The 22,241-nt window shown below is 38.3% G+C and overlaps 1 protein-coding gene across 1 annotated transcript; it reads left to right on the forward strand.

Annotated features, from left to right (window-relative positions):
- Window positions 1-10,572: 10,572 nt before the first annotated feature.
- LOC139720339 (alkaline ceramidase 2-like) lies at window positions 10,573-18,263 on the forward strand. The gene is made up of 4 exons (XM_071631703.1): window positions 10,573-10,687; window positions 13,953-14,209; window positions 15,164-15,301; window positions 17,646-18,263. Exons 1-4 carry the CDS (start codon window positions 10,598-10,600, stop codon window positions 17,962-17,964), a joined length of 804 nt encoding a protein of 267 aa, XP_071487804.1. The 5' UTR covers window positions 10,573-10,597; the 3' UTR covers window positions 17,965-18,263.
- The last annotated feature ends 3,978 nt before the right edge of the window (window positions 18,264-22,241 follow it).

The raw sequence follows: 22,241 nt of genomic DNA on the forward strand, positions 1-22,241 counted from the left end.
CAAAATTATAAGAACTTTAAGAGCACGTATAAAATCACAGAGAACAATTGAAATATCAAAGTCCTAAACAGACGAACGTCCGTGGTGCTTTTATTTCTATCGCTGCTGCAAATTCTACTTTGTTGTCCCAACTGTAATGTATACGAAAATTTGGTGTTCCACCTAATGAACATATCCTGCAAAAATTGTACGTCTCCTGGCTGTACATGGGACGTAATATTCTTTTATGCAAAATTATACTCAGTTTTCGTCACGGACGTGCTTCCGCTATTTTCTAATAAAGATCGTATCCCTTTAAACGCTATTGGTGATATTGTTCTGAGTCGTAATCAACTAAGATCTAGCCACACGATAATATGTTTGTTTTGAGTTTCTGTCCATCCTTTGTCAAATAGGAACCGAAATTATATTTTTAGACGAACCTCCGAGAAAAAAAGAACGTCCGTGATGATTAAAACGTTTTCGAGTGAGACACCATCTTGCTTTGATGACGAAGGTGCATTTTACCTTCGGCTCCCTAGCCGAGGAGCTGTATGTTATTTTTGGAGCGGACTGAGGCTTGTCCGCAGTTTTTGGACCATGCAATTCACCGAAATCCAAGCAAATAATTAATATTTTCTCTGAAAATTCACCTCCTGATCCCCCTCTGAGCAATACATATGTTGTAATGATGTCAAATTTCTTATAATTTGCATTGACAATACCTTTTCAAATTTTTGAAAGAGTTAGGAAGGCTAGGTACTCTCTGCCGATTAGTTATCCGTCCGGGAACATGACCCTATCAGTAGAACGAACGTCCGTCATGACAATTCCAGCGAACGTCCGTGACGTATGCAATCCCTTCGATAGGGATAACTTGTCCCGAAAGTGTCCTGTATTCTTTAAAACTTTTAGCTCCAATAGCCACAAATAAAGTTTTACAAAGTAAACAATGAGTTTAGGGCAGTAGTTTCAGAATTCTTAAGGCGTTATGTGATCATGATGAAGAAACAGTTGAAAATTTACTCACAATTTTACGCTTGTTTTCCCTCTAATTATACAAAAACAGCTAAACACTGAAAACAAAGTTATAGGAAAATGGAATTTTGCGTAATCTGTAATGTCTGTGCATTTAAATTTCTTTCTAATGAGGATCTGGAGACAATTTGTACTGTTACAGGTTCTGAAAGTTTCCCTCACGGACGTTCTGTCCGAGAAAGGAAATTGCTGATAATTACAAATATATCACTGCACATAAAGATAATGTTAGTTGAAAATATTACCAAATCACCGAGCCTCTCATACCCAAAAGTGAATAATGTTCAGCACTCAATTTACTTGTAATAACAAAAGGAAAACGTTTTGGTCACGGATGTTCGTTGGTTGAATAAGTCAAGGGATTACATAGTAGGAGAAAGAGGATCAGTGCCATTTTTTAGTGACAGGTGCGCCAAGTGTTTATCTTTTGAGTATAGTACCTGCCGTCTCAAACAGAACACATCCAGTTTTGGCCTCCATAACGGACGTTCGCTGTAATTGTCATGATATTAAATGCCTTAATTCATTCTTATTTTTCTCTTCATGACGATTTTTCTCTCATTCCCTCAATAGCCTGGACATGCTGCTGCTACCAAACAGAAAACAGAAACAAAACAAAACAAACCAAAACAAATCCGAAAAGTGCTACGTAATCACATGCAGGATAATGACGGAAGAAGTCTGTAATGGGCATGTGTTGAATAAAAAAAGGAAAGGTTTCAAAAGGACGTGGAAGCAGTTGAATAAAAATGACTGAGAAACAGAAAAGGAATCGAGCTCCAACACACAGAGAAAAGAATTGCCAGTGCACTCCCGTTGTTCCAAATTCCTCTGGAGAAGTTTTTGTTTGTTTGTTTATGTTTTTTTATTCATCAAAATGCCGTCACAAGCGAACAAAAATAATGCAGTATACAATTATTGTCTGATGAAAACAAACAAATCCTCCGCTTATCATCACATGGTGTTGTTTTATACTCATCAATGAAAAGCAATGTTCATTTTTAATTCTTTCCAAGATTTTTTTTTCATTTTACATTTAAGAGACAGAGAGATCGTCAATTTGTTTGTGCTTTTGTGCTTACTTTGAAAACACATGTTAAAAAAGGTAATGATTAAGAATAGGTTTAAGGTTGCACTTTGATACGTTCGCTCTTCCTAAGATTCGTTACTTCGATGTCCAAAGGTTTGTTATTCCGAAAATGAAAACAAAAAAGTTTGTAGTTAATTAAGGAGGTTTGTTATTAAAAATTTTCTTATTCCGAAAGTTTGTTAGTCCGAAAAATAAATATTAAGGATCATTATTTTAGGTCCGTTCTTCTAAAAGTGGAAAGGGCCTGATATTCGTTCAGGTTAAAATTTTGAAATTTTTTTTGAAATTTGGAGGATTTTAGTTGTTCACTTGTTTCTCCACATTTGGATAAGCGAACATGATTTTTCGTGTTCCAATTAATAAACCTTTCGATTAACCTTCGGAGATTCCTATCATTTACTGAATAAAAAAGCTTCATAATTATACGAACTCTATCAATTTTCGTATTGACAAACTGTATGAATAACGAGCCTCCGAAATGACGCGCTACAAAATGTTTGTTATAACAAACCATATTGTATAATATCGAAGTCACAAACATCCATCCAAGTAATATGGACTTATTGTGTCTTGTTATGACGAAACTTCGCAGTATCGAACCTATTATCATTTATGACTAATATAATAATACAAATTCTCCTCGGTAACTGTGTGTAACACAAGGAGCAAACATATATTTCTTCCCAACGTATTCGTTTCCCCTCCCCAGCTAAACTTCGTATTTCTATAACGGAGCACATTTCTGTTGTCTTTCTATGTTAATTCTTTGTCATAATTTTAGCTGTGACCATGTTCGTTATAAGCAAATATTGCATTGTAGACTTTAAATAACAAATTTAGGACCTGAATCTTTTTCATGATAACGAAATTTTGATAGATATATTCGTTCTCAAGGATGGACTACGTCACTGAGATTACACATACGTTTGTACGTTCATTTACGAGAGATGGAAAAATTGTTTTCTTTGATTCCTCAGTATGAGAAGACAAACAAGCTTATATAACTGAGAATTGATAACATCTGTTCAGGATTTTGCAGAGGAGTTTGTTCTCGACATGAAATTGCTGTTTGTTGTGAGTAGAATGCGTTTCCAACTCAAGAGAGCTGCATCTTGTTTGTTCCGAACGTCCGTGAGCTACATGCGAACCTCCGTGATGAAAACTATGCTATGTTCGTTGGGTTATAGAGACTGCCTAGATCAGATACATCTTAAAAAGGTATGTTATTATTTGGGAGTGGGGATTGAAGTATGGGATAGTGAAATAAGAGGTCAAAATATTGAGTTTCTGTAAAATGCGCGTAAAGTGGAGAAAGTGTTTAGCGGAAGAGCAATATTTCAAAAGAAACGACGAATTTAGTTAAATCATCAGTTGTCTACCATTACGTATAGGTTAAGAGTACAAGCTTAATATTCTGCAAGCACGTACACATGTCCCTTAAGATATTTTGTTAGGATTTTGAACTGAATCAGATTTTTGCAAACTATGTTAAATGGTATTCAAGTGTATGTGCTCTACTATTCCTCACGGACGTTCGCTGCTCTGGACATGGTAAACTTCAGCGGTGAATAAAAACTTGTTCCTCTGGGAAAATCCTAGTATAATTGGGTTCATATTAAAGCTTGAGTTATACTCTTTCAGGTAAGATGAATAATTTGGAGAATTTCCTACTTTTTAAATTTTGCCTTGTTTTGGCTCAATTGTACATCGTTCAAAATTCTGACCCATTAATGTATGGACATTTACAGCAGGACTGGGCCGGCGCAACCATTAAAGCAACTCTTGCTGGAATCGTATAGGAATATGTCATTTGAGAAAGTAAAATAATAATAATGATAATAAATGGGAAGTGAGTTGCAAGTCGCGTTTACTGTCGCCTCATCGTTTAGCGTATAAAAGTGTCTCCATGATGGTCACATGCTGACAAAACTTCCCATAGTTATTTGCTCGTCTGCTCACATGATTATCAGTTCTCCATGATTTCGAGATTTCGGTCACTGGTGCGCATGTGTACGCGCAACAAAGAAGACAGCTCGTCATCATTTCCATTTTTAAAAGAGTAAAAAATAATGAACAAAAGGGGACTATGCATGGGGCTGCCGTTATTATACGCATCCCCCATATTCAGCTGTAGTGGATAGAATCTGGTTTTAGAGTCAAAATGTGCAAGTGGGGGATGGGGGGGGGGGGGGGGGAGGTGCGGCAACCTCCCCCTTTTCCCCCTCCCTTTTGATATCGCGTATAATTCACAGGCCAGTCCCCCCCCCCCCCCCCCCCATGAATTGCTTTGTTATACTTTGTCGCACTGGAGGCGGGGGGGGGGGGGGGTTGGGGGCGCTCGGGCTCCCACTTTTTTGTGCGTGTTTTGCATAATACATTGTAGGAATATAGGGTCCAACCACCCCCCCTTTTTTTAACTGATTAAACTCGGAAGTGGCACCAGAAACCTGCCCCCTCCCGGGCCAGCCCAGATGCTAACTTGCTAATGCCAGTGTCTTTATTTGTTGCGATATTTATGTAGTCCTGTTTGCACGAGTGAGTTGGGAGTAAGTAATTGAAAGATCGACATTTTTCTTCTGATATTGTTATAAACCAAGTTTGGTGTTTGACGTATAGGTTCAAAGAGCAGGACCTCCAAACCTGGCCGGCCTCCAAATACAGTGTGGTATACTCTGGAGAACCTAGGCGTGTGTGCGTTGTTGTGTCGTTCATAATCCGAAGTCGGCTTCTACTGGATCTACCTACCCATCACATCAATGCTGCCAAGGGTATTTCTTGAGTCTTTCATTGAGCCCAAAGAACCACATTACCACAATCCGGACAAGACAACATACATGTAGTTCATTTATTGCACCCTCAATGAATTCTTGAGGACACTGTACCCCATAGAGAACGACTGTCGTAATCAAATAGGCCGCTTTGTTTAGGGGTCGAGTTATTTTGTGGTCGCATTAATCGGAGCCCTAATTTCCTTTATCTCTGCTTGTGACGCAATAAACACACAAAGAATGAAAACAGCTGACAGCTAGAGAGTGGTGACAGATTTCGACATGAGACACGGTCATCATCAGTGGACCGAGTGAACCTCTACTGGTACTGGTAGCTCTCTCGCAAGAATCGCGACACGCATGGAATTTGTTCTCTGAACAAAAGAAATTTAGAGATCAACGGAGTTCTGCTCACTTCCTCCAAAGTCTAGGTGGAAGGAAAATGAAGGATCACAGAAATTCGTGAGGAAACGAGACGCAATAAAAGCTGGAAGTGAAGGGGACACTGAAAACGGATGCGACCGACGATTTGTGGGATACGCACGGTGTACAGCATTACAAGTCCGGGCAAAATCCATAGTCTGTTTTTTGGTAATTTCTACAAGATTGCACCCCACGATCGGCCTGCTGGTTTGGCCGGATAGTCGCCGGAAAGTGTGTAGTGCAGTTCTAGCGAGGTTTTGAGCCGCTGCCACTGGCTGGCCGGGGGCACGGCACTGCGGGTTTCAACTCTTTCAAAGACAAAATTTCATCTCTAGCAAGTTCTCCCAGGTAAAAATCACACGGTCTTTGTCTAGCTAGTGTAGTTCTTGTTGCTTCTCCTTTTTCTCTTTCATCACTGCCTCTGGCTATGTCTTCCTCCTCCCTGACATCTTTCTGCGCCCATATGAAATGAATGACAAGAAAGTCACAATTGATCCTCTGTTGCCATTGGCTCTAAGGGCTCTATTGAGTATTGTACTTGTAGTATCGATCTCCCCGTAATTCTCTTTCTCCTTTTCTCCAAACAAGTCCAATCTTCTTTCTCCTTCCTTCCTTCTTTCCCCTCCTCATTCCTCCCCCTCCTTCACCCTTTTTATCCCCTCTAACCCCCTCTTAGGCTCTTGTTTCTCACGTAATCTCTAGCTCAGATAACTATACACAGCCCAGTCGAGTCGCTGTACATGGTACGTCGCTGTTTTTCGCATAGCGTAGTAACAGCGTCTGGTCGGGCTATAGTTCAGACAGCTCTCTACAATTTTATAAGGCGAGCAATGTACACTGATTACTTATGTATGTAGTCTCTAGACTCTAGCCCTCAAGATCATCTGAACGCTTCGCATTTGGGCTGTTTAACTGTGTGAAGGAGTGTCCCGGGGTTATTCTTGATCTTGGTAGATCTATTACATTGTATTCTAGCCAGGGACAGCTGGGTTCATGTTTATTGACAAATAACTGTTCAATCTTCTTCCTCTTCGAAATACTCCTCAACGTTCCATCTCTGGAACCGCAGTCTGGAACCAAATGAGGAGGGAGAGGGAGTGCGCAGTATTGCTCTATACTGTTCACGGAAAAAGTTGGTTGCATGTACATGTGTAGTTTAAAAGTGTCGTTGTTGACTATGCTGTGGATGTCGGATGGTACAAATAGTGAGTTCCAGTCCTTGTAAGTTGTATTTTTGATGGTATAGGGTCTATGTGGAATATATTAATAGTGTTTGAAACAGTTTGTATTGAATGAAACCTTTATAATAATACTTACTCTATAGTGTATAAAGACAAGTCTTGGAAAATTTTGCCTTCTGAAAGCTTACATGTTGCTGCATGATCAACAGTACGATCAGTATCTGCTGCTGATGTAAGCCTACTACTGTAAATGCAAAAAAAAAAAAAATTCTCTGCATATTTTGAAAGGGTTGGCAATTGGGGCAGCACAAATTCAAGAACCCGTGAATATGTTTTTGAGCTGCTCAGTGTGAAAAATAAATCACGTGAAAATATGGACATTTGTACAGTAAATTAGGAGCAGGACCCCATTGCTGGTACCGTACTTTGTTCAATATCAGATTTTTTTGAGTACAGGTAGTTGCACTTCGTGAATCTCATATGGTGGGTTTGACATTTTCAGACAACGACTAGTAGAAGCAGACCTTTCACTTCATGGACTGTGGGAACAGCAATTATAGACTAAGCCCTCTAGAGAGAAATTAGCATTATGATTTACGTATCATTATTATTACTTCCGCCAAGGAAGGAGGAGGTTAAGTGATCATTGGTGTTGGTTTGTGTGCTTGCAAAATAACTAAAAAAATTGTGAACGGACTTGAATGAAACTTGCAGGAGAAGTCGATAGTGAAACAACGAACAGATGTTTAAATTGTGGTAGTGATCTAACAATTCTGATGGATTTTTTGAAGGATTTTTGATCTTTTGGCATATTTTAGGTAAATGAACCTGGGACTTCTAGCTGCATGCACTGCACTGGAAGTTCAATGTGCACTAAAACGTGTGCTCTGCAAGGCGTCGTGCAGCTGGAAGCTGATGACGTAAACAAAAGGCTTAGATCGGGAAATTGTGTGCGTATATGGGTGGAAATGAGTCGATGGAGGTCTGCGCTCTCTGAGTGCTTCTCTAGTTTGAATTGTACTCTACTAGTGACTACATGGTACAGTACTTGTAGTTGATGCTGTCTGTTATCGGTGGTGCTACATGATGCTCTAATCTTGGATATGAATTACAGTGTATGTGCTTTCATTTGATTAAATGTACATGTACATGAATAGTGTACTAGTCAGGCAGGTACTACTGGCAAAGAAGTCTAAGTATGCTACAGCTGCAGTTCAACAGATAAAGACTTTGATATACAAAGAGTTCCAGAGATGCTGGCCCTAACTGGAAAACTGTGGAGGGGTCCCATAACAGAAGGAACAGTTTCTTTCTTTTTTTTTTTTTTTGAAATTTCCATATGATTAGATTCTAAGTGACATACACTGTACATTGTATCTTATGAAATTATTTGTAGGTACATTGCATTTTAATCATGCCATGATTTTTCCACGTTCACTAAGTCTGACATACAAGCGCATATGTATTGAGTGTGAGACTTTAAATATACACATTTTACATTGCTTAGATAATCCTGCTTATATCTTGAAAAATCTCATGTTTGAGAGGGGAAAAATATCTGTCATGATAAATGCCAGCTGCCAGTGCTTGATCTTTAAAAAAAAAATGTTTTTACAAGAGTAGAAGGAGTACAATGTATTGATTTTATATGAAATATCTAAATCCATCTTTTTAACAAATAAATCTGCATATTTTGTACAATATTGTCAGACTCAGAGCTGATTCTTGTTTACCTTTTCTGTGAAAAATGAACTTTGAAGCTCATTACATGTACAGCGTATGTTTTCATTTAAACTTCTCCCAAGTACAGTAGTTGTGTGTTCTGCAATATCTCATCTTTATGAGAATATTTGTTCTTACAATATTACATGCAATATTTTGAATACATACATAAAGTCATCACAATGTACCATCCAAGATTTTCTGATTATCCCCAAAGCACATACAAGTGCACAAATGAGGAATCTACACATGTAGGCTTATACATATAGAACAATACTCAAACTAAAAGGTAGGATTTTCATAAAACAAAATGATGTGTCGTGATGTGTTCAGTACATGCTGTTGAGATACCCATCTATATTCATTTCAAAATGTCAAGGTAGCATGTAATATTATTTAGAAGTATAGTTTGAATTATAAATGGCTAAATCAGACCAATACTGTATCAGGTATACTCATACTGAAACCCATCAAGTTAACATCGAGTTCACAGATTTGATCTGAGACTAATAGAGACGGCAATGTTGCTGTTGCACATTGCATGCTACACTGACAAAAATAGACTGGGGTGACCTGTGAATGAACTCTGTCTCAGTGAATACAGTATCACAAAATGATATACACTGCACTTGCACTAGCAGTGTACATGTTCGTGTATGTAGCTCAAGCCCTTCTCAGCACCCTAGCAGCACTGTGTTACATGTACATATAATGCTGCATTTTCATGCAATATTTCTCCAGCATGTGGTTCACTTCCTGTCCACATGCTAAGATCATTTCTTGAGCACTTCCATAAGATGTTTGAGTGCAGCTACATTGTAGAACTGTATGACTGAGAGTAATGAACTGCATACAGTCCAGTTCAAATCTGAAGTCCCTATTGAAATGAGGGTAATGCTTGACTGAAATTATCTCCTTGAAGGAATACTAGAAATAATGATTGGATGGGAGAAAAAATTAAATAAAGAGTGTACATGTAGTGGTACAATGTACTTGAGAGATCAAAAGGAAAACTTAATAGTAATATGAGTTTGTGTGATTGTTTGTAAGTACAGTACACTGATGATTTTTTTAATAATGTATATGTCATTCATTGCTTGATAAGAGATGTTTACAATTCAGATCCACATTAACTTCTACATGTACATGTACTACAGTACTTGTAGTCCTAAGAACTACGTGTTACAACAGGATACCAACTTTGCCATAAATTTGAACTTGAAATTGAACTTTAACTTGCTTACCCTACAGGATGTAAATTAAAGTGGGGTGTACAATTGCAGCCCTGATGCTGAGTTTGTACATTGACATGCCTTCATGAAATTATTATAGGTATGTTAATCATCTGGTTTAAATGAACATGGGAAATTTTTTTTTTGTCTTTTCCCAAGAAAAGATTTTCACATTATCTATCTTAGAATTGACAATATCAAAAAAGGACTTGTGTTCTACTCACTTTAGCTCAGTGATAAAGATAAGATTTGTTAAAGACTATTTTGACAATCTCCATCTACTCTAGCCAGCATCAACATGGAGTGAAAACTTCACTTTATAAGTTATACACTGTACAATGTACTTTCAAGAGATTAATGATTATATGTACATCTCCAGCCACTATTAAAGATTCAAGTACATGTATCTAGCCAACACATTTTGTTATGTATTTTTATGTAATATAACATTCAACCAAGTGGCCTCATATTGTATGTCTGTGGGATATTGATTCCAATTATGTAAATAAATTAAAACACACAGCTGTGGCCACTGTTTGTTAAGCAGTGTCTAGAACATGTAAACTTGATTAAATGTAGGCCCTATTTGATTGCAGTGTGGTCTTACAGACTTATCAGATTGTACTTTTTTCTGTAGTGTAGGAATTATTTTTAGAGTTGTGATATTAACAAATTTTGTGATAATTCATGAACTATTCTATACAGGTCTTTTCTTTGCTGTTTGGAGCCACCTATCAAAGATACCCAAACAGAGTCAAGTTTTGCTGTGCAAACAGTATCTTTCTGTCTCACACACACACAGACACACAGACACACAGACACACACAAAATGTATTTATCTAGATCTTATTGCATTATTTTAAACATGATACAAATTCATATCAAGAAACATCACACAATAACTTTTATGTTGCATACTTGCTTATATTTCAGTTGAACTTTGTATAAATTAAAGACAATATTTATGTAACTGCTCTTGTGCCTGTACAAATAAAATACTGAGAGTTGTCTATTTCCTATATAGCATATTGCAATTACTGCAATAAACCATAAGGCTCTTGTCTAAATAATGAAAAGTAACTGGCAGTTGTGGCCTAAATGTAAATATTCATCTCCATAAATTTTCATCCTGTAAATTACAGTTGACAGTCATCAGACCAGAAAATGGATAATTTGGAGAGGGGCAGTGCCGCTATAGACTGGTGTGAAAACAACTACGCCATATATCCTGGGATAGCTGAGTTTTACAATACGGTAAGTGATGCTTTGGATCTTTTTCTTTGTTGGAAAACCTCTGTGGCAACTTTTCCCAGGCTAATGCAGTGGAGCGTGTTCTTATTTTCATGCGGCAGTGATCAGATTTTCACCTGTCAGTTTGTTTTTGTCTGTCCTTTGGTAAGTTTGATAATGTTCTATTAAAAGCCCAAGAGAAATGGTATCTATCTAATGTACAACTAAATCATATAATTTTGTGGACTATTCGTAAACCAGGGTAGGCCCTATACATTGTATGTATGCATCTTTAGCAGATTTTCAAAATACTGTTCATATTCAGTAAGTTATGTAAAATATTAGCTTGTGTTGTATTCTTGTACGCTGTCCACTTTTGCTCTGTGTTCCTTGTTTTCTCTTTTCTGACTTGCTGTACCACTCCTACCAGTGAAAAAAGTGCCCTTTTAGCTTTATTGACGGAGGCAGATTTTGCATTATCAGTTTTTTAAAGCATACATGTATACTGACTGTGAGAGCAAGAGGCTACACAGTGTAAAATGTTACAGTCATTGGTCCAATCTGTGAAAGTGGCACTGTAGCTTTGTTTTGCACACGCAGTAAATCATTTTACATTTCTATACTGGTCTAAATACAAATATGTTTTTATTCGTCTGTGTTTATTATTATTTTTGCAGGGGTGGTGGGGGGGGGGGGAGGATCGTGTTTCTAAGGAAATGTAGGCATCTCTTAGCCTCTTGTATATTAGTGTACAAATGTATGCTTATGAATGCCATTTTTTGAAGATTTGCTAAAACTCCACACCATCCTGAAATAATTATGATGCATACCTCATGAAGGTGCTTGATGAATTAGTTTTCCAATTAAAGATAACAATAAAAGAGTTGACATTTCTGACAGGCTTAATATAATTATTCATTTTCGACTACTGAATTGAAATATATTTACTGTATAAACAAACCTAGAACATAGCTTTCCCTGGAAAAAAAGCCAGTTGAGGGTGAGTGAGAAACCAATGACTGAGTATTGATCTTTACATGCTGTGATGATAAATCGTTACCCCTGTGCCGCCTGTATGGCTACATATCAAAATACAAACATATGGTGAGAATTATATCTCCGAGGGAATTGATTTTTGTGATACAGAAGGAGTAATATTTGTAATGTAAGGAGAGCAAGTACGAATACACATGTAGGCCCTATGTATAGAATGACACAAATGTTGATAAATCTTTGAAAATAAATAAAGCTGAAAGCTACTGCAATCTGTTCTCAAACCCCTGTATGATATCCCTTCTTAGTCAAATTTGAACGATTGGTGTGATATAATTGCGCAGTGCTGCTGTAGACTACAAGGCCGTGTTTATGCTTCCCCTTTTCAGGCCAGAATCAGCGTTTTGAAAGGTTATTAGTGCAAAATGCCGTTGCGTTCATGCTCACTTCGACAGAAACGCTGATTCAAAACGCCAATCCAAAATGCACAAAAAGATGCGTTTACGATCGGCGTTTCTGACTAATCACGTTTGATGCGGAAGCATAAACGCAACAGCGTTTCTAAACGTGTTTAGAGTGACGTCATGTAAACGCCTTTCCGGTTCACGTGAAAAAGCACGCGCCCGGCCAGCCAGCTACCCTGGCCTGTGTAGTTTTCCCATGTACTGGGCATACGCATTTCTTTCCCAGCTGCTCTCCCAGGCCAGGCCACCGATCGCAGCACGCCCCCCCAATTTGACCTGCGTCTGCTGAGGTCAGCGAAGCAATCGCAAACGCTCTTTCCAAGGCTCGAAGAAAGTGAGCATAAACAGTGCTCCCATGAACGGCGTTTTGAATCAGCGTTATGAATCAGCGTTTCAAAACGCTGCTTCTGCCTTCGCAAATTGAGCATAAACACACCCTAATGTAGATTAGGGAGGCAGACGCAACTCCTAGAATAGATCCAATCACTTACAGTACTTGTGATGTCTTAATAGTTCAATATAAATTTCTTCATAAGTGTTTCCTCACGTACAAAAGTCTGTCGCAGATAAAGCTACCCATACTTGCTATGTAGAAAACAAAAGCAATGTTTGTATAAATATGATTAACGGTCTGGAAACAAGAAATCTGCCGTTATTCGTGAGGCCTAGGAAATCATTAATAACAGTCTCACATAATACAGTATGTGGTGTATACCCGGGGTACATACATCATGTAATGATAGTAATAATAATAATTTATAATAATAATTATAGTAATAATGATAATGATAATAATAATAATAATAATAATAATAATAATAATAATAATAATAATAATAATAATAAATAATCAGTAAATAAAATGGCTGGCAGATGTATGTATTTAGAGTGTTTGAATTCTTTTACCCTCATAGTTTTACCCCGGAGGCTCTTATGAGAAACCACCACTGACAGTAAACTTACATTGTATACAAGTGTTGGGGTTTTCCCCCTTTTCCATGGATACTATGTATGTGTGAAGGAATTTACTTCTTCATACAGTGTAAATGATTATGGAGTGTATTTTTGTCCTTCAACGTACTGTATCATGCCCACATGTGAAAATGTTGCTTGTTTGCATTGAAGTGCAATGCATAATGTTTAAACTAAAGGAAGGGTGCTACACATGCAATATTAATCAATTGACCCCCATGAGATGGTCATGTGATGCACGAGATATGGATGTCACATGAACAGTTAAAGTAAAATCATGGGTATAACTTTTTACATGTTTGTCAAATCCTGCTTAAATCTTTACTCAGGCATCCCATGTTTGCTTGAGTTTGATCAACTCATAGATTCAGAGCTCTGGCTCTACATAAGGCCTACTGAATGCTTTTGGCGAAGAATGTGTGAATGGACTTTTATCCCATATCAACCCAGATACGGGATATCCTATAGTTTGCACAACCCCCGCAGAGGCCACATGGGATAGCCTGTAGTGTAGGTGAAAAAGCAGCGATGCAGCTGTTCAACTTTGTTGAATGCTGTAATCACTGAATATAGATCTTTGATGACAGTGATTCATGATACAATATTGAACATGTACAGACATTTTTCTCCTTTATTTAATGATACATAACTTGCCTGTGTTTCATCATTTCTTTGTCAATAGGGAGTACTAGTCATTTTGAAAACTGTTGGTTTGTATTCGCTCACATGGAAAGGTGGATGGTAACCTGAGGTATTTGTGCATGGCTCTCGCGCTGGCCTGAATTGGGTTAACGGGTTCTTGCTCTCCATTGCTAATCTTCTCTCACTCAAACCATCTTGCATCCATTTCCGCATCACAGATCAGCAATGTGCTCTTCTTCGTCATCCCGCCCCTCCTGCTGTACCTTTTCCGCCAGTACGCCCTCTGGTTCAACTGGCACATCAACATCATGTGGATCCTGCTCATGGTTGTGGGCACCTTCTCTTGTTACTTCCATGCCACCCTCAGCATGTTTGGCCAGCTGCTGGACGAAGTGGCCATTATCTGGGTCGTCCTCTGTGGGGTGGCCCTCTGGTACCCCCGCAGGTACTACCCTGCCAACATCAGAGGCAGCAGGTATGACATTCTCTTCCCCTTTGTTCTTGCAACTGTTCTGATTGACAAACTGCCCTATAAAGCACTGAATTGATCAGTGTTTTAGTAGTAGCCATAATAAAAGAAATCATGGGTGTACGTACTCAAGCAGGATTCGATCCTATGACCTCCTGATCTCCGAACAGGCATCATCTCCACTAGACCACAAAGCTTCCGCCCGACAGCAAGTGTTGGTTCTAATCCTTACATGTATAGCATGCAGCGGGTACTGTGTAATTATTCAAATTCATGAAATTCTTCTGTCGAGATGTTTTCATACAACTGATTGACAAATTGCCCTACATCAACATATATTAATTTTTCTTGTAAATTTTTCTTGTTGTTTATTAGAACAGGGTTTTCTTTGTTGGCATGAAATAATCACTGAATGTGATAGACTTGTAGCGATGTATGGATCTGTTGAATTTATCCTTTGATGGTTTTCTTTGTTGGCATAAAATAATCACTTTGAATATGACAGGCAGGTAGCGATGGATGGATCTGTTGAATTTACATCCTTTGGTGTGAATTTGTTTTCATGCGATTGTCTGTGGGGGCCAGTAAATCACGCTTGCAGACATGATTACAATGCAGACATGCGTGTTGATATGGTACTGTTTGTCCTTGAAAGTAACAGAATTTATACAGTTGTACGTCTGTAAAGTGATACATTTCATTGTTATGTTTTTTTTTTTCCTTTTTTATATCATTCAATGGAACACTTCTTGAATATGTACATGAAGCTTCACCCGATAAACTAGTATTAAAGACGCCATAGGATTGTTTCTTTTTTTTAATAGTCTTGATTTGTGAAAGTTCTACAAGCTCCCTGGGTCATAGCGTGGAGTTGAGATCCCTCGGGTCTAGTTTCGAATGTATCGTAAAAGTAGGCTTGTAACTGTGGTCCCTTTTCTTCTGTTCTCCTTTGTGTTGTAGGAAGAAGTTCAAGATGATAATGCTGCTATTCACCATTGCCAGCACCGGTCTGGCCCTCATAAGACCTGCTGTCAACTCCTTTGTCATGATGGCCTTCATCGGTCCTTGTATTGTAGTCCTGGTCTTGGAACTTAGAAGGTATGACTGTCCTACAAAAGAACTAAGTGAGGAGAAGGGAGAGTCACTGCACTGACTTAAAGCGGATGGCTAGTAACCGAACAGTGAGAATCAGTGGGAATGATAGGGGATGATTGTTCCAATCCTTGTGGGATTCATTTAAGAGTACATTATATATCTACTGTTGTGTGAAAATTATTTGCTTCAGAATGATCTTATATTCGAGTAATGTGCTGATTAATGTCCCGTCACTGACCAGGCACGCTAACCTGGAAACATTAAACTACACATTACTTGAATATGAGACCATTCTGAAGCAAATAATTTTCACACAACAGTAGATATATAATGTACTCTTAAATGAATCCCACAAGGATTGGAACAATCACCCTCCAGCATTCTCACTGATTCCCACTGATCAGTTACTAGCCATCCCCTTTAATATTAGTTTATTATGCCACTAAATAAACAATGTTTGTACAGTATATCGAGCAGAGTTTAATGTGATTTTTTTTTTCTCAGCAGATTAATGATTTCTTGTGTATGTTCTAAAAGGTGTTTATTGAAACCCTTTTATAATTATGAGAAGGTGTGATAGGGAATTTAAATAAAATAAGTTTGTCTTAAGATCACCAGGATGTATTATCTTTATGCAAGAAGACATGAACCCCTGCTACTGTTTGATATGTTTATAAGTATCGAAACTGTTAACCGGGTTAATTCAATGGTTAATTGTTTGTGTTTGTTTTTTGAAGTTGATTGGATTTGCTTTATGGTTTATTACAACAGTGGTGGATCGGGGGGGGGGGGGGGGGGGGGGGGGGCGGAGGGAGCGCACCGGGCGTGCGCTTCCCTTTTATTTTTTGTTAAAACAAAAGAAATGGAAAAAAAAATGGGGGCGCGTGCTCTCCCCCCTTAATTTTGTAAAGGTGCACCCTCTAAACGGAATTCTTGGATCCGCCCCCTGATTACAACATCATAATAGATCTAGGATACATAGATCTGATGGTGTGATATTTTGACCCAACTGCTGAATATCTGTAACAATGTGTAGGACATCCCCACTGTGCTTTGCAAATTGGAACCACCTTTGCTGTACCACTTGTCAAACTAGAAATTTAATTTGAAACTGTTTAGATATAAATAGTTTTGGCCCCATAGCCATATGACATTATGACCAAAGATTTTTGTCATTAATATGGATACCTGATGTACTATTAAATACTGCTCCTTGGAATGAGCAATTATAGGGACCCAAACCATATTGTACCAAATAGAAGGTTATACTGTGTGGACATGGTGTGCAGGCACTTGCTTCATGTGATATTGCTTTGGAATTGGAATTTGGAAATAAATACCGGGTATTGCACAAACTAGATTAGGCAGCAAGAAGTTAAATGAAAGCCTGCAACAAAGTTATAAGTACTCGTGATAAAGTAATGTGAGTTTGATTTGCTATTGAGGTTGAGAAAGACATATTTCTATACACGCAATATTTTCCTCTAAATCTTTAAGAGGACTTCTTACCAAAGTCATGCTGGACCTCCTGATTCATTTTATGACATCACATGATTTTGAAGAAAGCACACATTGTACAGTACTTTGTTGTGTTTTATTTGTTTTTTGTATATCTTTACAAAAACTTAAGCATCAGATAAATAGACAGTGCATTTAATAGTAGCCCCAACCAGTTCTTATGCGAAAAAGAGAAGTGAAAAGCCAGTTGAAGGATTAGGTCTGGTGGGAGGTTAAGGGTGGGTCTTATAGTGACTCTCCTCCCATGGACATTACCTGTGAATGGCCCCTACCCTCATATTTGGCTGCACAGCGTGAGAGCCAGCATTTTGTTCCAGTTTGGTCACTTGACCATGTCAGTTGTCAGTTCTGACAGTGAAATTGAAGACTTCCTGAATTTTAGCTTTAAGTGCAGTAGTAGATAAAGTACCATTACATGTGTTGTGAGAGGTCCAGTGAAAATTGAACTTACTGGTATTTCCCGATCGGTCAAAGGAAAGTATAAATGCATTATCATACAAGATGTAGAAGCCTATTTGCTATGTATTTTATGCCACATGTAGAATAACAAGTACATTGTATGTAGGCAACATTCACCAATAGTCCCTCTTTCTGATTTCACATTTTTATTATCAGGAGCATTACATATCAGGAGGATTAAAATAAAAAACCAGCTGTGAATGTACGTTAGTAATGAGAGAATAGTTTTAATAAAAAACCAGCTGTGAATGTACGTTAGTAATGAGAGAATAGTTTCATTAAAAGCTTTCAAACATATAGTAAGAGTGCACATATTTTTCATCTGCTGATCAGTCGAGTGTTGCTTTGTTTTGTTTTGGCTTTAAAACAGAACGGAGTGTCCACGTGTCGCCAAGCTGGGGCGGACGTGCGCCGTGCTGTGGATCGTGTCGGTCGGCTGCTGGCTCAGCGACCGCTTCCTGTGCGACTTCTGGCAGCGGATGTCGATGCCGTACCTGCACTGCGCCTGGCACATCATGGTCTTCATCTCTGCCTACACAGCCTGCGTGCTCTTTGCCTACTTCGACGCCATGAACGAGTGCCCCGAGATGGGGCCCGTCCTGCGCTACTGGCCCAAGGACTCGTGGGTGAATGCAGGCATTCCCTACGTCACCCTTCGCTGCGCGGGAAGCAAGCCGGCTGGTGACTAAGCAACCTCGCGACAAAAATGCCAAAATGGAATGCTGCAGGCAAAGGCTGATCAAGAAGGACAGGAGACCCATTTCGAAGTATACAGAAAAAAAATGAGAATGTATAATTTGCTGTGCAACAGTAATTTGATGTAGAGGTCAAAATCCCATCCCTTGTGAAGTGATTGATCAACGAAAGAAATAATCACTTGGCAAACACTGTCAGCATATTTACAATGCCCGATCAAAGAGTACTTGCATCGTGATGTTTGCTTTAGCATAATAGCGCCAGTGCAGTCTTCCTTGCTATTTTGATACTTCAGCAGAATGTCTTTGAATTGCGTGCACACACAACTCTGACTGTGTGTAAATAGTTGATGAAGAACCGTAACAAGCATTGTTTCTCAGAAAATAAATGCTTCTGTTTACACACTTGTGGATTCAATCACGTAGTGTCGCATCACATAATTGAATGGTGATTACCCGTATGTGTGATCTTGGTATTTGATTTGCATTTTTCACTTGTAAAAGGCCAGTTAAATAGTGTATTCAACTTTATGAATATCTTTTCTCTTAGGACCTGATAGCAATCTATTCCATCCACTCATTCATAATCATACTCAATGCATATCAAGAATTGAAATTCACTTGACAATTTTAGTTCCTGCTGTGTCAGGCTAACCTCAAGCAAGCCTCTGGCAAACTTATCAGGAAAAGTTTTTGTTACAAAGGTATGCATGAAATATGTAGACGTCATGGACTGCTCTTTTGTAATCATGTTACGAACTTGCACAGAAACAAACAAAAAGCTACTGAGGTACTATCAATTTGATAACTGACATCTCAATACTGTATACGTTGTTATTTTCGCGGGTGAGGAGGTCATAGACATTTTCGCGAGATGTTATTTTCGGGAACTGACGCCGACGCTAACGTAAATGCGCTATTACCCTAGTGCATGGAGATATATTTCGCGTGTTGTTAAATTCGCGATCCAACTGAGATTCGCGAAATTCGCGAAAATAACAGCTTATACAGTATATGTATTGTACGTAGTATGCTGGCTGACCAAACAGAGCGTATCATCTATCTTTACTTAAAAACTTGTTCGGTTTTAAAGGGTGTATTTGTTTGAAGCAAGCTATCGTTCATGGTTGAACATTCCTCTCTGTATGAAGAACACCTGTCCTGTGTAAATACAAGAATGTAGTGTAAGTCAGTACTATGCAATTATTAGTGTGTCATTTGGCACGATTGAAGTATGACACTGTCAATTCAAGGAAACGTCACTGTGTGTCAAAGTTCAACTGAACGTCATGATTCCAACCACCAGAAGAGCAAAACTTCAATTGAATTGGGGAAAAAAAGTAAACAACAAAGTTGTGGCTTCTTGAAGTCTTAAAAAAAATGTTTTTCCCTAAAGAGTGATATTAACAGTCACAATTGCAGACACAAATATGCCAAGGGAATGATATTCTTGCCATATTTCTCTCTATTGAATTTATTTGTAAAAAAAAAAGGAAATTAAATCACTGTTTTTGTCAATCATTCATCAGCTCTCACCCTTTCCCTTTACAAATCATCATTGCTATTAGAATTAGAATTGTAACAGTTGTATAACAATTAAAAAAATATGTATGATGTGAAGAGCATGACTCCATGTGTTAGCATTGATAAAGTAATTTAGTAAAGATTGTGTGCAAATGAATGGGATGGAAATGTGCTTGGACTTTTTGGTAAAATTTTGAAAAATGGATAACTTTGTTACTCTTTTGCCCAAGTTCAATCTTGAAGAATCTTGAAAAATTGACACCATTGCCACCTTTTTTCCCCCAAGTTCGGTGAAGTTTCTCTCTTCTTGTTTGATCATATATATATATATATATTTTGTGTGTGTGTGTGTGTGTGTATTTCAGTTGTCATTATCGCAGAGGCAAGTTTCCCTGTAAGTTCCCATATTTGATATACCTCTCTAGCACCATCACAATCAAGTATTACTCAATTCAATCATCTCAGAAGTTTTTGATATTATGTAAAGTCCTTTAATCCACACCTCTCTAGTTTCTTTTTAATAGTCACCTCTACTCTGCAGCACAAATTGAAGTCATGCCATAATATGTCGGTGTGTAAAATATCAGTCTCTATTTTTCGCCTGTGTTATGCATCTCTTCCATTAGTCATTTCCATTTATAGTGTTTAATGGATGATGTGCTAGAATATATGTGTACTGGTATCAGATAATATTTCCAATCTCTTGCCCACATAGTCATGAAAAGGAAGAATAATGTAGAACTCGATATATGTCCCTTCATGTTCATCTTCAGGGCTTAACTGATTTTTACACGAGTGCAATATGCATGCAGTCTGTTACAGAAATACAGATATTGATCACAAGTGATGTTTAAAAAGCTATTCAGGCATTTTTTTTTTTTTTGGGGGGGGGGGGGGGGGGGGGGGGGGGAGGGGGCGGGGTAGGGCAATGTTGGCAACATGTGGCAAAAGGAGGAGGTTTAAAGCAGTCCTGACCATGATCATGTGGTGGTTGAAGCTTGCATCATTGCTGCTTCAACATCCTGTGTGACAGTGCAGTCTGTATTCTGTTTACCGATTAAAGTTTGGGATTAATTTTCTTGGTATTCGATTATCTGCTAGCAGTAAAACTCAGGTTAGTGTCTGCTAATTTTTTTCATTTGCATATATTTATGTCTTCTGTAATATAATTTGAATTTCAACAAATACCCCTGCTTATTACTTTGTATGGTAACCCTTCCAGTAATTTTCAAATCTAAATTCTGTATATTCTGTTCTCAGTGTTTACCTTATGATATTGCTGTCCATAATGATCTTGCCATATTGTGATAAAATGAAAACTTGGAAAGCAACAAATAAACAGTATTGGTATGTGGAAGAGATACGAAATGGAAAGGCATGTTTGTTTTGAAGTTCATTTTTCTTGCCGCAATCAGTAGGAGTAGTAAATGCTGCATGTCGAGTGCAGTGCATTTGTGCAAAACTAGATGTGCAATGCATGCAAACGCCAAGACATGTTTTGCGGTGATGTGCAAAATACATTATACACAAACTGTATTTTGTATCATACACACGTGATTGTGATTTTGAGGAGAGGGGTTGGAGTGATGCCACAAGGCAAGATGTGTATAAAGAAGACGGCAATTAATTTATACTCACATGGCACATTTGCACGTGGTTACTGTTTTGTTCAGGTGCAATAAGGACTTTTCGATTGGCATGTCCACAAAGTGGACTGTGACGTGATGATGTCATTTGAAAAAAACTGTGCATGCTTCATGTTCTCTGGCATGTTCAGTACCAGAATTGAGAATGCTTCCACGAAAGATTTCATGCTTACAAATTGTGTATCTCAATTTCAGGATGAATCATGTTGTCGGGTGTAAAAATCTGGCTGGGTTGGAGCAGTGCCACGATGATGCGACGTTCATACGGTGAACATACGTCGACTTAAAAATCAGATTGGGTTTTTAAGTAGGTAGATGTGCCTAGTGGATCCCAGCCACGTGGCATTGCTAGAGAATGAGAACTGTGTGCTTGTCTACACAATCAAAAAGTCCCTGATAATCTCTGTAACAGAAGTCCATGGATCAGTTTATAATTACAATAAAAACAATATAAAAGAAAAAATGTTACTATTGTCATTATTACTGTATTTGGCAGGCTGTGTAGATGTTGTCATGGCAAAGCATGTTATGGCAGCTATTGATGTATATTATGTGTAACAAAATGACTCATGGTTACCATGTACTGGTGTGTGGTTTTAGCTGTATAAACAGCTGTTAGTGAGCATATTTAGGGTTTGGACATATACTTTGTCCTGTACGTGTGTCAGCTATTTCGTTTCGGCCCAGCAAAAGTTTCACATTTAATCAAATGTAGAATCATGTCAGCATAACGAGGAATATGCTCCAGCTGTGCATATGGCAGCTTTGCCAAGGTGACAGATTCGTACATGTATGCATGCATGTCTCAGTGACATGCCGACAACTGTGTAGTAGAAGATACTAGTAGTCAAGTATTTTTTGATGTACCTGTTCTCAGATCCTGATTGAATGTTGAAGTAGTTTAAACATCATGTAGTTATCACCACCTGATATGAAGGTTTTGGTGTTAGCTAACACATCACGATTTATGCTATCCCAAAAGAGGCTTTCACTAGTCAGGCATTAATTTGCTCACCAATACATCATTTCTCTGGTATATTTTGGACCACTACAATTTCACACCCTTGCATGTCATTTCTTCTGATAGTATGAAGGTCTACT

The sequence above is a fragment of the Diadema antillarum genome, unplaced genomic scaffold, assembly GCF_040938485.1.
Source record: "Diadema antillarum isolate AM-2024a unplaced genomic scaffold, OU_Dant_1.0 scf00000127, whole genome shotgun sequence".
In the NCBI taxonomy this organism is placed as follows: domain Eukaryota; kingdom Metazoa; phylum Echinodermata; class Echinoidea; order Diadematoida; family Diadematidae; genus Diadema; species Diadema antillarum.